General features: G+C 45.6%; 1 protein-coding gene across 1 annotated transcript in view; it reads left to right on the top strand.

Moving 5' to 3' along the window:
* The window catches only part of HS3ST6 (heparan sulfate-glucosamine 3-sulfotransferase 6), a 75,918-nt gene extending 70,300 nt beyond the window's left edge, over positions 1–5,618 (top strand). Inside the window, exon 2 of the mRNA XM_028706251.2 lies at positions 3,509–5,618. Within this exon, the coding sequence (XP_028562084.2) occupies positions 3,509–4,127 (619 nt within the window). The 3' untranslated portion in view covers positions 4,128–5,618. The remainder of the gene's footprint in view (positions 1–3,508) is intronic.
* The last annotated feature ends 10,374 nt before the right edge of the window (positions 5,619–15,992 follow it).

Here is a 15,992-nt window from a genome sequence, read left to right as displayed (position 1 = left end):
GCTGTCTAATTATGATGATTGCATCTCATGATTTTGGTTTCTCCTTTTTCAAATCTTTACGTTCAGTTTGCTACTTTTTCACATCAATTTTTGTCTGTGTGTGTGTTTTTTTTCTCTCATGAACTTTTGTCAGTGTCTTCAGTGCAGATTTCCTGCGTGAGTGTTTTTCCAAAGCATGGAAACGAGCACAATCTTTTGCTGTGAATGTCTGCAAGTGGCTGGTGCTGGCAGAGTCACAAGACTCCTTTGGAAAAGCTAGCAACACCGAACTGAATAATATTGTTATATCTTATTATGTGGCTGGTTCCAACACTGCAGCTCTCCCTCTCCTGTCCCTCCAGCCCCCTCTTCTCCCTCTGCCTCTCCTGTCCCCTCCAGCCCCACCCACAGGCACCCTCAAAATCAGAGAATATTTAGGGGTTCGCAGGGGAAAGAGAAGAAGTTGTGCGAGTGGAACTCTGTGCAGCGCTGGATACAAATAAATAAATAAATAAATAGCAGTATTACAGGAAAGGAGAAGCGTATTGTCTGAATGTGAATATTCTCCAGAAGTTTTTTTTCCCCAAACAGGAAAGCTTTTCTGACACATCTCACATATGTACATGCTAAACTTATTCCTTCTCACACACCCCTCCCTCCCCCAGATCTTTCCTAATTTCTGACATCTGATTGTCATTACAATAATTGACATGCAACTGAACTGTTTGGTATTCCTTTTCCAGTGGGGGAAGGGGAACTTGGCTCCACTCCCAAAAGTCTCGTTGAAATGGGTTCATGGCCATCCCCACCCCTCAGAAATGTCCTGTGACCAAAGCCCGGATCCGAAAGAACGCAGAGCGTTAATGTTTGACATGTGGAAGCCGTGGGCGTGGGATGTGGTGGTGGGGGGGCGAGGAAGAGAGCAGGAGCATGACTGATTTTTATTTTTATTTTAAGGCTCTGACCGTGTATGGAAAAGAGTATAATCTGCGAATATTAGTTGCAAGGGGAAGATTCCCCTTCAATATGGCTCTAGGGTTTTGGGCTGGTTAGGAATTGTGAATGTTTGATGAAATATTTTAATACACTAAACCCTGCCTGTCATTTGTCCACCATCTCCAGCTATTGGCAGAACTGCTGTGATGTCATGGTGTGTTCATGGATGTTCTGCTCACTTCCTGCATTGACAAAATTCGGACAAGTCATTCAGATCCTTTCAGGGAAATAGTCTTATTTTTCCATATTGCACAGAGTCTTCAGATGGGAGAAAGCTTTGCACTGCTGATATATAGCAAGGGGGGTTAAAAAAATTAATTAATCAAGGTGGCATCCACAGTTCTCCTCCTCCCCATGTTATCCTCATAACAACCCTTTGAGGTAGGTTAGGTTGAGAGTGAGTGACTGGCCCACGGTCACCTGGAGAGCTTCATGGCTAAGTGGGGATTTGAACCCTAGTTCAACACTCTAACCACAACATCAGCTCTCTAATCTGAATCTGAAGGGAAGAGGGTCCAGAAGCTGAAAGGTAGGGAATGATGTGAATGAACAGTAGGTCGATAATGGCAAGACAGAAGTAGATGCATTGAGGTCAAAGAGGAACAATAGAATAGGAAGAGCCCAAAACTACCGCTGAGCTGAGGTACATGGGAAGGAACACAAGCAGCTGCTTCATACTGAGTCAGACCCTTGGTCCAAGTAGCTCAGTATTGTCTACACTACAGCAGCTCTCCGGGATTTCAGACAGGGGGCATTGCCAGCCCTACCTGGAGGTGCCATTGGGTATTGAACCTGTGACCTTCTGCATGCAAGGCAGGAGCTTTGCCACCGAGTTACGACCCTCCAACTTTGCACCAGCCACCACACTTTGCTCCCTGTTGCTCGTCCCATGTTTTCTGCGCTCCAGTCAGGGAGGCGCCAACATCTTGGGAAGGCTTTTAAGTGGGTCTCGTTTTCCTGAGGACGAGGCTGGCAGATAAGTCATGAAGTGACAGGAGAACAAACTGGTGTTTGGAGGCGCCGTGGAACGGAAGAACAATGGTCCCTTTTTTTAAACCTGCGCCGTGCCAGAAACCTCAGCCGGTTAGCAAGAGCTGTCAGTGTTTGCTGACTGCCCGGTCTTGGAAGGGCAATTTGATTTGGTAGCTTGAGGACACGGCATTGTATCGCCTTGTGACCTGGCTCTTCAAACCGTGCCCAATTTGGAGTGCCCGCTCCCCTCTGCGTCTATGAAGTGTTATCTTTGCAGCTCCCAAGAGTATTACTCCCTTCAAGGCTGCGGCTGAAACCCAGAGAGCTTGTTTTCAAGTTTATCAAGAATGCCCAACAGGTCACCGCAGCTTTCAAGCATGAATGCAGGTCTTGTTTTTTTGTTTGTAAAATAGCCCCAGGTGGCAAGCCACACACAAACACAGGAGAGGGTTCTGTCCTTACAGCACCAAAAGGGAATACACAACAAAGACTCCAAGTCCTCTTTGTTGTTATGCTGCAACAGACTCACAACAGCTGGGGAAAGTTAATTGTTCCATAGCACTAATGCATGCTCTGGTAACTCCTGATTAGGCTACTGCAATGCAGTGTATCTGGTGTGAGGTGGGGAAGAAAAACCGAATTCTGTTCACATTTAATTCCATTTTTTTTCTGAAACAATACGAAAAATGAAACACAGTTCCCCTGCGAAATCTGCCCATCTCCGAATTTTGCAATTCAGTTCTCCCATGCATATATCAACAGGAAAGGCACATTAAAGTAAATATATTGGAGACAGTAAGATACAAAAATGCATTATATTAGGGGGAATTCAAAATAAAATAACAGAAAAAATTCCTGCTGACTATATATATATATGTATGTATCCACAAATCGATGTGGAAATCTGTAGAACTTGAACAGATGATTCAACAAATAAGAAAACTGAGTGGATAGATTCTCTCATATTCATATATGTGCATTTTTTTTAAAAATCTGGCTTTAAAATAGTGTTATTATTTGTTTTTCAGCATATATATTGTTCTGAAAATTTTAAAAAGTAAATTAAAAGCTCCTTGTTGCAGTCTTGGTGCAATGCCAGTATATTGGTAAAGCCACAGTCCCCTCATAATACAACAGTCACTGCAGTGTGAAAGGAATGTTAGAAAACAGGACAGAAGCACTTGCATTATAATCAGGAAAACCAAAGCAGTGTGGAACTCACAGGTGGAGAATATTTATATTTTTGTATATCTTTATTATTTGTAAGGAGGATCTTTACATGAGTAAATACTTGATTATCCCATCGGATCTGTGCTATATCTTTGTACTTTTGTCCTTCCAGGCTGCAGTGCTTTATGCTTTATATTTTTAATTTTTGGTTTTCTTAGGCTTGCACTTTTTGTGTCTGTGGACAAATCAATGATACACATAATTAAAAAGAAAAAAGAAAACCAATGTAATCTTATTTGTATCTGATTGCACCCATAGAGAGTTGGTGGGGTTCTGAAGGATGTAGAATTATCAAGGCAGGATCCTTACCAATGCCCTTTTATTTCCCCAGAAACTTGATGCCCCGCACCTTGGAGGGACAGATCACCATGGAGAAGACGCCGAGCTACTTTGTGACCAAGGAAGCCCCCCGGCGCATTTACAACATGTCCAGGGACACCAAGCTGATTGTGGTCGTGCGCAACCCGGTGACCCGGGCCATTTCAGACTACACGCAGACCCTTTCCAAGAACCCCACCATCCCTAGCTTCCAAGCCTTGGCCTTCAAGAACATCAGCACGGGCCTCATCGACACCACCTGGAGTGCCGTGCGGATCGGCATTTATGCCAAACACCTGGACAGCTGGCTGCGGTATTTCCCCCTGTCCAAGTTCCTCTTTGTCAGCGGGGAGAGGCTGGTGAGCGACCCAGCTGGGGAGATGGCCCGCGTCCAAGACTTTCTGGGGATCAAGCGGGTGGTGACGGACAAGCACTTCTACTTCAACGAGACTAAGGGCTTCCCTTGCTTGAAGAAGCCAGAAGGGAGCAGCCGACCCCGGTGCCTAGGGAAATCCAAAGGGAGGCCGCACCCCAAAATCGACCCGCAGGTTATCCGCCGCCTGCAGGAGTTCTACAGACCCTTTAACATGAAATTCTACCAGATGACAGGGCAGGACTTTGGCTGGGACTGATGGAGAGACCCCTTCACGTGACAGGGGGAAAGTTGAACTTGCTAGAGGGTGGAATGGCCCTATTCCCAGCAGCCTGTTGAATGCTGCTGGCCCCTCCCACACACAGCCGTAGGGCAAGGGACGTCTGAAATGGGTCTAGGGTCATGGGGGGGGGAGGAGTCTCCTTTTCTTTATAATTTATATCACCACTTGCCAGTAAGGAAGAATTGTACGCTTACCGAGTAGAGAGAAAGTATTTAAGTTTTGATTTTGTTTCGTTTTTTTAACCACCATCAGCAACAGAAGAGATCAAGTCCAGGAAACCCAGATCTGACGAAATATTCTGCTGAATAAACCTGGCTAATATAGACAAGGCATGGAAGTTTTTGAAGGAGTGTGAGTGAATGAGAATGCGAGCAAGGGAGGAAGAACGCAGAACACAGCCTTGACTAATGGCACAGCCCACTATGTTCTTCTCCACACATCCTTTGGGATGAATCCAACTTTAGTCCTGCTCAGGGTCAGCCTTTTGATATTGATGGACATAATTAATGTTGAGCCATTTCAATTGATGTGCTCTGGGCAGAACTAAGGCCACATTCACACCATATATTTAAAGCACTAGGGTCCTATAAACAGGCATAGCTCCCTCTCCAAAAGAATTCTGGGAGCTGCCATTTGTTAAAGGAGCTGAGAGTGATTAGGAGAACCCTGTTTCCCCCAGAACTAGTTTAAGAATCAGTCCCTCTCCCTGAGGAACACTGGGAATTGTAATTCTCTGAGTGGAATAAGAGTCTCCTAATGGCTCTCCCAGTTCATCCACCTGGGAGATGATCAATGTTCTCCAAGTGGCATGTGAGAAGAGCCTCCTTCTGTGCTGATAATGTTCTAAGATGCGGAGCAAGCAGGCCAGCACATTCTGGCCCACCTGACCACTGCAACAAGTGGATATCATAAGATGCACAACTACACACAAAGTTGCCCTACACATGCACAGAATCTGTGCATCTATGATCAAAGAACATTGAGCAAGGAAGTGGTAGGCTCATAAAAGGCTCAGTGGTGGACTCTGAAGTCACTTCCACACCATATTTTTTAAGCATTGTTATACCACTTTGAACAGCCATAGAATTGTGGGAATTGCAGGTTGTCAAGGGCACTGAAAGTTGTTCAGGGACCCCTATTCCTCTCACAGAGCTACAGTTTCCAGAGGGGTTCAACAATCAGTCCTTCTTTCCTAGGAACTCTTGGAATTGAAGCCCTGTAAAGGGAATAGGGGGTCTCCTAACAACTTTTAAGCATTGTGGGTGTTCATTTCACTCTTGGCTTGCAGGGTGGGGAGGTCTGCATCCTAGGATAACATCCCCATGCAAACCTTTTAGAGAAGAGGCCTGTTGTTCTCTTTTTACGACAGATCTGGCAAACGCTAACCCATTTTTTTAATGGCCCCTCAAAACATTTCTGTGAGAAATATGAACTAATAAAAGGGAAAATGCAAAAGCTCTGAATAGACTCCAAATGTTTAAGATCTCTTTTCTTCTTAAGTGTCAGGCACTGTCCTGCGTGTGCTGTGCAAACTCACGGATAAAGATGGATGCTTCTACGAACAGGATCGAAAGGCAATACCCGAGACAAATAATTCCCTGGAGCGAAATCTAGAGAGGGTTATATGAGCCTTAAGTGCCTGTAACAGGAGACTTAACAAGTCTTTGTTTTCTCAAACTATTTAGCCCTCCGGCAATTTAGTACAGGTGTTGCTTAAGGACTCTTCAGCCTTCCTTGAGGACTGCACACAAGCCCTCTTCAGACAGCTAGTTAATCTGTTGACTGAAAAAGCAGAGAGCCACACTGACATGAATCAAATGTATGTCCGATTGGAGCCTCTACAACATGCCTAGTTTTCTGATCAAGGGGGCGGGGGGCCTTGCAAGTTTTATGCATACCCTCCAACATTTCTCCAATGAAACGAGGGTTGTCTTATTCAATAATAATAATAATAATAATAATGCGTTCCTCCAACCACTGGGTTCCTCCAACCACTTTGGGCAGCTCCCAACATATATAAAAACATAGTGAAACATTAAACATTTTAAAAGCTTGTATATACAGGGCTGCCTTCAGATGTCTTCTAAAGGTTGTATAGTTACTTATCTCCTTTGCTTGGGGATCGCATAACTCCATACCCTCCAACATTTCCCCGATGAAAATAGGGGCATCCTAAGAAAAAGTAGAACGTTCCGGAATCAAATCAGAAATCGGGATGGCTTCTGTAAATCTAGGACTTTCCCTGGAAAATAGGGACACTTGGAAGGTCTACTTTATGTGCATGAACACCAAAAATAATACAGTGACATCAACAAGCAGGGAATTCCAAAGTGTAGGTGCCGCCACACTGAAGTACTGATTTCTTACAAGTGCAAAATGAGTATTATGAGTGCCAGTTCTGCAGATCAAAGTGGTCAAGCGGGCACATGCAGGGTAGAGCAATTCTGGAGTGATATGGGGCAGCCACAAAGGCCACCATAGGAAAAGGCCCCTTTGCCACAATGAACCCCCCCTGCCTCGATGGAAGCGCTGTGCCAGGTGCCCTGCCAGGGGTTGGATGTCAAAGCCGAGGGGACTCCGTTGTCACTTTTTGCCAATGCGCCCCCCCCCAATGATGGACTGCCCCCTGCTTGTTTAGGTTTTGTTTCCAGCCATGACATTCGACCAAATTATTCTCCGGCAAGGGCTTTAAAGATTCCCAAGAGCCCGTGAATGCCGGGAAGTTCCGATAGTGATCCTATTTCTCAGCTGAGTGCCTGCATTCAGACCGAGGCCCATTGATATGCAAAGCGCCCAAAGGGTCCCAGCTCTGAAAGATGGTTTGTGTCTCTGCCTTGTGAAAAAGGGGAGTTTGGGGCTCGAGGGTCTTTTTTCCTTCCCCCTCCCCAGCTCGACAAAGGGAAAGGCCTGAATCTCCAAAGCCACACAATGCCTTATAGAGTGGAGCTTTTCAAGCATCTGACGTGACCCCAAAACGCATTGAAAGCGAGCATTTGCCTTGCAGACTCATTAAGAGCTCTCAATGGGCTCTTGGCAGAGGCCAGGGCTGAGGCTGGCCGCCCGGATTAAGACTTTTGAAGTGTTACACGAACCCCCTGCTTAAACTAATTGCTGCCCCACCGCTCAGGGGGTCAAGTATTTGCATTCATGGCATTGAACAGGCACCACTTGTGGGGTTGACCAGGTGAAACCGCTACTTCATTAGACGGGGACAATAAAAACAACCCCTCGTGGGGGGGAGGAAGAGGGAAAAGGTAGCTGAAAGGGGAAATGGTCAGATCTTTCCAGAGGATCCCCGCTGCATTCAGAAAAGCCCTCTTGTTACTGCTGCGAGCTCGCTGGAGTTAAGAGTTGCAAAATGGAGCAAGCCATTTTTAAGTGGGGGACGGGACGGGCGCTTTTGTGGAAGATCTGTCAAGCTATTTGGTAAATCGCCCGCTGGGCCTGTTTCAAAGGCAATGTGTTTTTAATGGTTTGCCATCTATCCAGATCATTGTGACTGTTAGCCTGGGTTCTAATCTCCAAACAGCCAGGAGCGAGGACTGTGTTCTGCAGGAGGGCAATGTGGTACAGAACCCAGCTTCCTAAGAAGTGCAGTTTTCAAGGATGTGGAGTGTGCGCGCGTCGTTTTTGTTTGTTTAAAAACAAGTTTCTAGTCCCTATGGATGCAAATGCAAGGCTGCAGGGCAACTCCTGCTGAATCTCAGGTGCCAGCGTCAGACTGGTTAAATAAGATTCCCCAAGGTCAGAGGGAGGGGCTTCAGTGTGCTCCTCCCCATGACTGACAGAAGCAGCATAAATTATGCAAAACAGTAAAAACGAGACCATTATACAACATAAGAATAATTGTGCAATTGGCTTGATTTGCATAATGCACCACCCAGTTCAGTCTTACAGACTTTGGGTTGCTTGAAGGCAGAAGGGAGAGCTGGCATACTGGAAGCAGTACAAGGCTTTCTGGAGCTCGAATTCCCACAAGCCGAACCAGACATTGCATCTCAGCCTAGCGTACCTCATCCTAACATATGTCACAGGATTGCTGAGAGAATGAAAGTGGGGATCTTGCCCTGCATTCCGTCCTAATGGTAGAATTAAAAGAGCATTCTTCAACCTGGGGTCCTCCAGATATTATTGGACTACAATTCCCATAATCCCTGACCACCGGCCATGCTACCTGGGACTGATGGGAGTTGCAGTCCAACAACATTTTAAGGGCACTAGGTTCCCTAGCCCTAGTATAGATTGCATGCAGAGCCCAGAGAGAAAAGAAACTGATAATACGGAACTGTGTACAAAACCAGTCAGCGGTTTTCCTTTATTTGCAAGCCTTTTTCATAGCAGGGAAACATGCAACTACACTTGCAGGGAGGGGAACTCCCTCAGAACTACCCAGCCAATCAGAGAACAAGCTACCTCAGCAAGAATCATGCAATTCTGACTGGTTGCTAGGCAACACCTCTAGCACCCTGTTGACTATCAACAAAATTAGCCCTTAGGTACTAACTGAATGATTATTCCTGTTGTACTTCCAGAATATATGGTTTCTTATTCCTTGGGTCTCATTGTCTATTCCAGTCCTTGACAATATAGTGAACAGTTTATTCCAGCCCAAGATGTCAAAGGCTTTTTTCTAGATCAGTTAACCCTAGTTGTGATTCCTTCTTAATTTCTAGATCTCTCTTGGTCCCTATTTCGATTATAAGCATAGCTCCCCTGGATCCTCCTTGCTTCCTAAATCCAAATTGTATCTCAGTTGTTCATCAAATTTCATCCCAAACTTTCTCTACATAATCTTTTGCTGGTATTTTGGAAGCACACGTTAATAACTCTGAGGCTCTTTGCATTTGCCTTCTGCCTGTAAGAACAGTTATAGCGGCCCAAATTGACTGGCATGTTTTGCTACTCCTGTCCATTTCTCTGATTAATTTAAACAGATGTTCCTTGGAACCATCTCCTGCGACTTTTGTGAGTTCAGCTAGAAAATTATTTGTTGTTGCTGTTGTCGTTATTCCTTCTCATGCTCCTTTTAGTCTAAGGCCACTTCCAGGCTCATTATTTTGTGAGGATGATTCGGGAGAAAGTTTTTCTCCTGTCTGTAACTTCCTCTGAATGCTATTTCCATATTTCTGCAGTCTTTTAATCTTCTGTCAACAAGATCCGTTGCTCACTTCCGACAGTTGCATTCCTCTCACCACTTAACATTTGTTTACAATCTGATAAACCTTAAGAACAAGGGAGCTACCTTATAAGAATGTAAGAATAACCTGCTGGATCAGACCAATGGCCACCCTTTCCTCACATTGGCTGACCAGATGCCTTTGGGAAACCCGCAAGTAGAACCTGAGCAGAAGTGTCCTCTCCCCTCCTATGGCTTCCAGCAGCTGGTAGTCACAAGCATTTCTGCCTCCAACTGTGGAGGTAGAGCATAGCCATCATAGCTAGTAGCCATTGATAGACTCCTCCTTCTCCTCCAAGAATTTGTCTAATCGTATTGTAAAGACATCTAGGTGGATTGCCTTCACTGCCTCCTGTGGCAGTGAGTTCCAGAGTTTAACTCAGTGCTGTGTGAAGAAGTACTTTCTTTTATCTTTCCAGAAGTGATAGCTCAGCTGGCAGCGCATGAGACTCTTAATTTTCGGATTGTGGCTCTGAGCCCCACGTTAGGCAAAATATTTCTGAACTGCAGGAGTTGAACTAGATGACCCTCAGGGTCCCTTCCAACTCTATGATTCTATGAAAAATCTTCCAACATTCAGCTTCTTTGGATTCCCACGAGTTTAGTGGCATGACAGAGGGAGAAAACTTTTCTCCATCCACTTTCTCCATGCTATGTATAATTTTATAAACTTCTATCATGTCACAGCTTACCTTTTCTCTAAAGAAAAATGCCCCAAATTCTGCAACCTTTATTCATTGGGGAGCTGCACCCACTCCCTTGATCATATCGCTTGCCCTTTTCTGAAACTTTTCCAATATCTTTTTTGAGGCAGCATAACCACACCTGTGCACAGTACTCCAAATGCAGTCACAACATAGATGTGCAACTGGTGATGTGCAGTGGGAGGCATCTGGCTCTGACAACTCAAGGGAAGATGCCTGGGAGGGTTTGGGCTCTGGCCCTACAGGCTTTGGTGGTCTGGGAGGTTCCCCTGAGGACTCCTGTCGAATGGTCTCCCTGCCTTCGGCGGCCAGCTCTGAGCTCTGAACCTGATCCCACTCCCCATCTGGTGCTTCTGCAGCTTCCCACTTGGTGTTCCCATTACTGCTAGATTCAGGGGTCACAAGAGCTAGGGCATCAGAACACTTGAACTGCACATGCCTTAGGTCCCAGTATGTGACTGAATCCCTCCTGCAAAATACAGATGGCCTGGAATCATCCATAGCCATTACATTTTCCTGCCTGATACAAAGAAGGTGGTTTAGTAAACACACACACACACACACCAAATTGGCAGCTGGATCTTCCACACAGGTGATAGGACAGCATTCCTCACTGCAGCTGAAGGCCATAGGCTAGCTCAGGAGGTTCAGAGCTTGGAAACCCGGGACACATAGCACTGTCTTTCAAACACCTTGCTGCAGCTCCCTCACCTTCCAGCACCTGCTGTTTAGGGAAAGGCCATAGCTCAGTGGCAGAGCATTTCCCTTGCATGCAGAAGTTCCCAGGTTCAATCCCCAGCAGCCCCTGCCAGTCAGCATAGGCAATACTGATCTGGATAGCCCAATTGTCTGACTTAAGAGAAGGCAGCTTTCTAAGCTCCTACATAATATTGCCCTTATTGAGAACCGTAATGACTAGAATCTTACTTAACATTTAGGAAAGGGACATAGTAAAAGAACATTTGCCTTGTGTGATGAAGGTCCTAGGTTCCAGCATCTCCAACTGGGGCTGGGAGTGTCCCCTGCCAGAAACCCTAGAGAGCCGCTGCCAGTCAGTGTAGACAGCATTGAGCAAGTTGGATCAGTCATCTGACTCTGTACAAGGCAGGTTCCTAAGTTCCTATTAAAATACTTGTGAATGTTTTCAGCTTGATCGCCGGGAAGGAGCTGCAAATCACCCCTCTGCCGGCAACACCCTCTGCTTGAGACAAAAAAAGGCACAGAGGCATTGTCAAGAAATAAACAATGAAGGAAGGAAGGGTCACTCACTCTCCACGACTGCCCCAGCTTCTTTTCCCCAAAGCTCTTGGAGTTTTCTGTTGGGATTCCCACTATTTAAACATTTGGGGCTAAAGTGTCAGCTATATTCACCCTTTCTGGCAGGGTCAGCAAGCGATCATGTGACCTTGTCACTCACCCATCGTTGATTCCATCTCACCGGCTTTCTCGTCATGTGACCCTGTCAAGTGTTTGGACAGAGGGCAGCGTTCGCTGTCAAGAGAGATTAACTTGCACAGAGAAAGTTGCCCATATGGAGATGAGTGTTTGGAATATACAGTCGCTGGGCTTCTTGACTTCTGCTCAAGCCAGTTTCCTTCAGTGGCGACAGAGGTGGGTGGGAGAATTGCAGGGGAAATGCGTTCATTTTCTTAGATGGGTAGCCTACCCTACACCCAAGACAGGAGGTGGGCAGCAATATTTAGATCTGGTTCATCTCTTTATCTTTTAAACATAGAATGGTGTGGAAAGAAGCCTCCGAGTGATTGTAGTGATTGCCAGTCCCTCAAGCAGCTACAGGAAGCATGGCCTTGAGATTCCCTGGTTTCACTTCAACCTTGATATTTTGGGCAAGGAAAGAGTGCCTAGCAGCAATCTATAGCCTTCTCCTTCCTTCATTTATCCAGTCCTCTTTTGAAACTTTATGAGGAATGGTTGAGGGAGTTGGGGATGTTTAACCTGGAGAAGAGAAGACTGAGAGGTAATATGATAGCCATCTTCAAATATCTGAAGGAACATGGAAAAGAGAGCAAGCTTATTTTCAGCTGCTTCAGAGGATATGACCTGAAGCAATGGATTCAAATGACAAGAAAGGATATTCTGACCAAAACATTAGGAATAACTTTATGAGGGTAACAGCTGTTCAGCAGTGGAATAGACTCCCTTGGAAGGTGGTGGACTCTTCTTCACTGGAAGTTCTTAAACTGAGTTTGGATGGCCATCTGTCAGGGATTCTTTAGCTGTGATTCCTGCATTGCAGGGGATTGGACTAGATGACCCTTTGAGTCCCTTCCAATTCTACAATTCTATGATTCTAACATGGTGGTCCTTTGTTGGCAACGTGCCAACAAAGGTCCATATAGTTAAAGCTATGGTTTTCCCAGTAGTGATGTATGGAAATGAGAGCTGGACCATAAAGTAGGCTGATCGCCGAAGAATTGATGCTTTTGAATTATGGTGCTGGAGGAGAGTCCCATGGACTGCAAGAAGATCAAACCTATCCATTCTTAAGGAAATCAGCCCTGAGTGCTCGCTGGAAGGACAGATCCTGAAGCTGAGGCTCCAATACTTTGGCCACCTCATGAGAAGAGAAGACTCCCTGGAAAAGACCCTGATGTTGGGAGAAGGGGACGACAGAGGACGAGATGGTTGGACAGTGTTCTCGAAGCTACCAGCATGAGTTTGACCAAACTGCGGGAAGCAGTGGAAGACAGGAGTGCCTGGCGTGCTCTGGTCCATGGGGTCATGAAGAGTCAGACATGACTAAATGACTAAACAACAACAACAAACTTGGTGGTCCTCATTATACCTTGGGGGAACCCCCTTTGACCCAGAGGAGTCCATCACAGAAGCCTCTGAACAACTTAGCTCATCTGGGTCCTGGATATGCAGGCACATGGAGACCAAGATTAATTTTCAGAACGTCCTTTTAGGAACATAAGTGTTTGGCTGCTGAATCACACCAGACGCCCAACCAGCCAAGCATCCGGTTCCCAGTGTGGTCAACTATGGGAAGCCCACAAGCAGGACGTGAGCACAATAGCACTTCCCGCCCCAGTTATGATTCCCAGCAGCTTACCAAGCAATGTCATTTTCCATTCAGTTAAACATGGATTTACTTTCCTACTACTGTTCTGGTCCAAGCTGCCTTTCATCAGGGTTTGTTTGTTTACTGACACAGGGAGAATGGGCACATTCTTGTGTTCTTGTGATGGTTATGTAATGAGAATTACACCTCATTAGAGCCCGTTTTCCTTCTCTTGCCTACCTTCAACTCTGTAATCCCCACCCACCCCACACCTGAAAATGCTCTCATTGAATCAATTCCACTCTATTCAAGCCAGTCTTCTCCAACCTGGTGCCCTCCAGATGTTTTAGATGGCAACACCCGATCAGCCCCATTCAGCCCCCAGCTGGGGTTGGTGGAGGTCAGAAACCAAAATTTATGGTGGGCATCAAGTTGAGGGAGGTTGATTTTGGCAAACGTGGCCTCCCCACTTTGCTGCAAATTTGAGTTTCTCTGACTATTCTTACTTATTCTTCCTTGCATTCTTGGCTACTTGTCAAACCAGCCACCAATCTGCCCCCAGACATCCAGACATCACAGCAAATATGTTGTGATGTGTGGTCTAATGCAGCAGTGGGAAGAACTTAGATTGGGATCACTTGGGAGACCTCCAACTGATTTGCAGCAGATCAGAAAGGGTTCTCACTCCCAATTGTTTAACAGCAACAAGGCCTTCTAAATTAGGCTGCTGGGATGAGGAAAGATTGGAGGAAGGGAATTAAGTGGGGGATGGGATAGGGGGAAACAATTATCTGGTACTGGAAAAGAATCCAGAGCCTCAATCCTTCATTTTAAGAGCATGCTGTGTCTGCTCCACTACTATTTTGGTCCTGGTTTTAGTTAGTGGATTTTGGAATTTTGGGTTAAAAATAAATAAAGCAGAGTGCCACAAGCATAATAACTGCCCATCCATGGTCTAATGGGTCAATCATTGCTCAGGAAGCCACTATTCATTCATTCATTCATTCATTCATTCATTCATTCATTCATTCATTTTATATCCCACCCTTCATCACAACAACAGCAGCAGCAGCAGCAGCAGCAGCAGCAGCAGCAGCTAGAAGAAACATTCAAGAAACAGTTGAAAACATTATCTTAATCAGTGATTTCATGGTTACCAGGGACGGTTTCTTTTAGCCATCACATGCCTGGGTAAGTAGGAATGTTTTCAAATTCCTCCTGGAAGTTCATATTGATGGAGACAGACACACCTCACTACGAAGGGCATTCCACAGATGGGGAACCACCGTGGAAAAGGCCCTAGTGGGTCAATGCCAATGGAAAAGCCCCCAGTAGTGGCAAAACCACTTTCCATATTCAGAGTAAGGCAGTGTTAGGGAAGTGAATCTTGGTTTGAGAGCAGGCTTTTACCTGTTGCAATCACACACAGATGCTTGTAGGTAAGACAATAACGTTGTTTATTGTTTACACCAACCTGGTGCCCTCCAACTGTTTTGGACCAGAACAGCCATGCTCGAATTAGTCCCATCATCATTCGCCCATGCTGTCTTGGACTGATGGGAATTGTAGTCCAAAACATCTAGAGGGTACCAGATTGGCAAAGGCTATGTCTCTATGGCCACGCTAGCTGGGGCAGTTGGGAGTTGTGGTCTAAAACATCTGGAGGGTACCATGTTGGTGAAGTTTGGTCTAGGCACATCCTAGGGTCTCAGATGAGCTGAGTGAGGGCTCTTGGGGTGCCTTTTTTCATACTTCTTTATTAATGATTCAGGTAGAAGTTGGCATAATAAGAGTATACAATCTGTACATTCCCAAAAGGAGGAGGAGGAAAAAATGGTTTCAATTTTGGCGCTGGCGCTTCTTCCCATCCATCAAAAATATTCAAGGAATTTAAGGCAGACCTCAAGCCAGAGAGAACCAGGATGGGGAGGGGACAGAAAGGGAGGAGAGGGAAAGAGAGAGAGAGGGGAGGAGGAGGAGGAGCAGTTACAAACCCGCCAAGTTCAGCAGCTTGTCTGCTGGTTTGAATTGCTGCGTAATCCTCTGACATAGAATAAACTCGTGCCATATTAAAAAAAAAAAAAATGCCCAGGCCTCGGGAGAAGAGAATAACTATAGCCACATGTCTGTGGGCTGTTTCCAAACCTTGTCAAGTTGAAATATGTGAAGTAAGTCCATTTAACCACTATCAAATGGTGCCATCTTAGATGAGTGTATAAAGAAGAGAACTGAACTGGAAAACGAAAACCAACTGCGCGTTCTGGGCTCAAATAAGTTCAGGCACTTTGCCTTAATGTCTGCCTAATTACTACACAAGCTGGTGTGTGTGTGTGTGTGTGTGTGTGTGTGTGTGTGTGTGTGTGTGTAATGGAAATCCAGCTTTCTAATGGAGCCAAGATCATGTTTTGGTAATTTGACTTCCTCCCCCCACCTCCTGCATTTCCATTCTCATTCTTCAAATGCATTGATGATTTGACATTATTTGCCCAGCAAAACAATGGTGGCTAATATATTCCTCTGTAGTCCACACATAGACCATCTGCTCCAAAGATCTGAAATTTCACTGAGGCTGCAGGGGGCTTGGTGGGATGGGACGGGCTCTGTCCTGGTCAGGCACACAGAGCTTGGCATTGTTCTGCTCCCTCTTTTCTGCTTGATTGGAAGTTCAAAGCTGCCCCCCTGAAAGCTTTGCCCCTTTCCTGTCATTATTACAGGAGGCCTGCCGTGTCTTTGTCAAAAATCTGTTTATTGACAATTTTTAAAAATTTTGTTCTTATGCATGACCTGAGGTCTTCCTTGAAAGGCTCAAGGAACAACAGCAGCAACACCAAATAAAAATCCTTATAACATGAGGGAAATGTTTGAATGGTCGGATGGATGGTGAGTGGAGGGCTAGCTGCATTTCTCCCTCTGCTGTTAAATGGTCACCTCACCTC

This window comes from Podarcis muralis, chromosome 14 (assembly GCF_964188315.1).
Source record: "Podarcis muralis chromosome 14, rPodMur119.hap1.1, whole genome shotgun sequence".
In the NCBI taxonomy this organism is placed as follows: domain Eukaryota; kingdom Metazoa; phylum Chordata; class Lepidosauria; order Squamata; family Lacertidae; genus Podarcis; species Podarcis muralis.
Note: the sequence above shows the minus strand (reverse complement) of the source record. Positions and strands in the feature narration are given on the sequence as shown.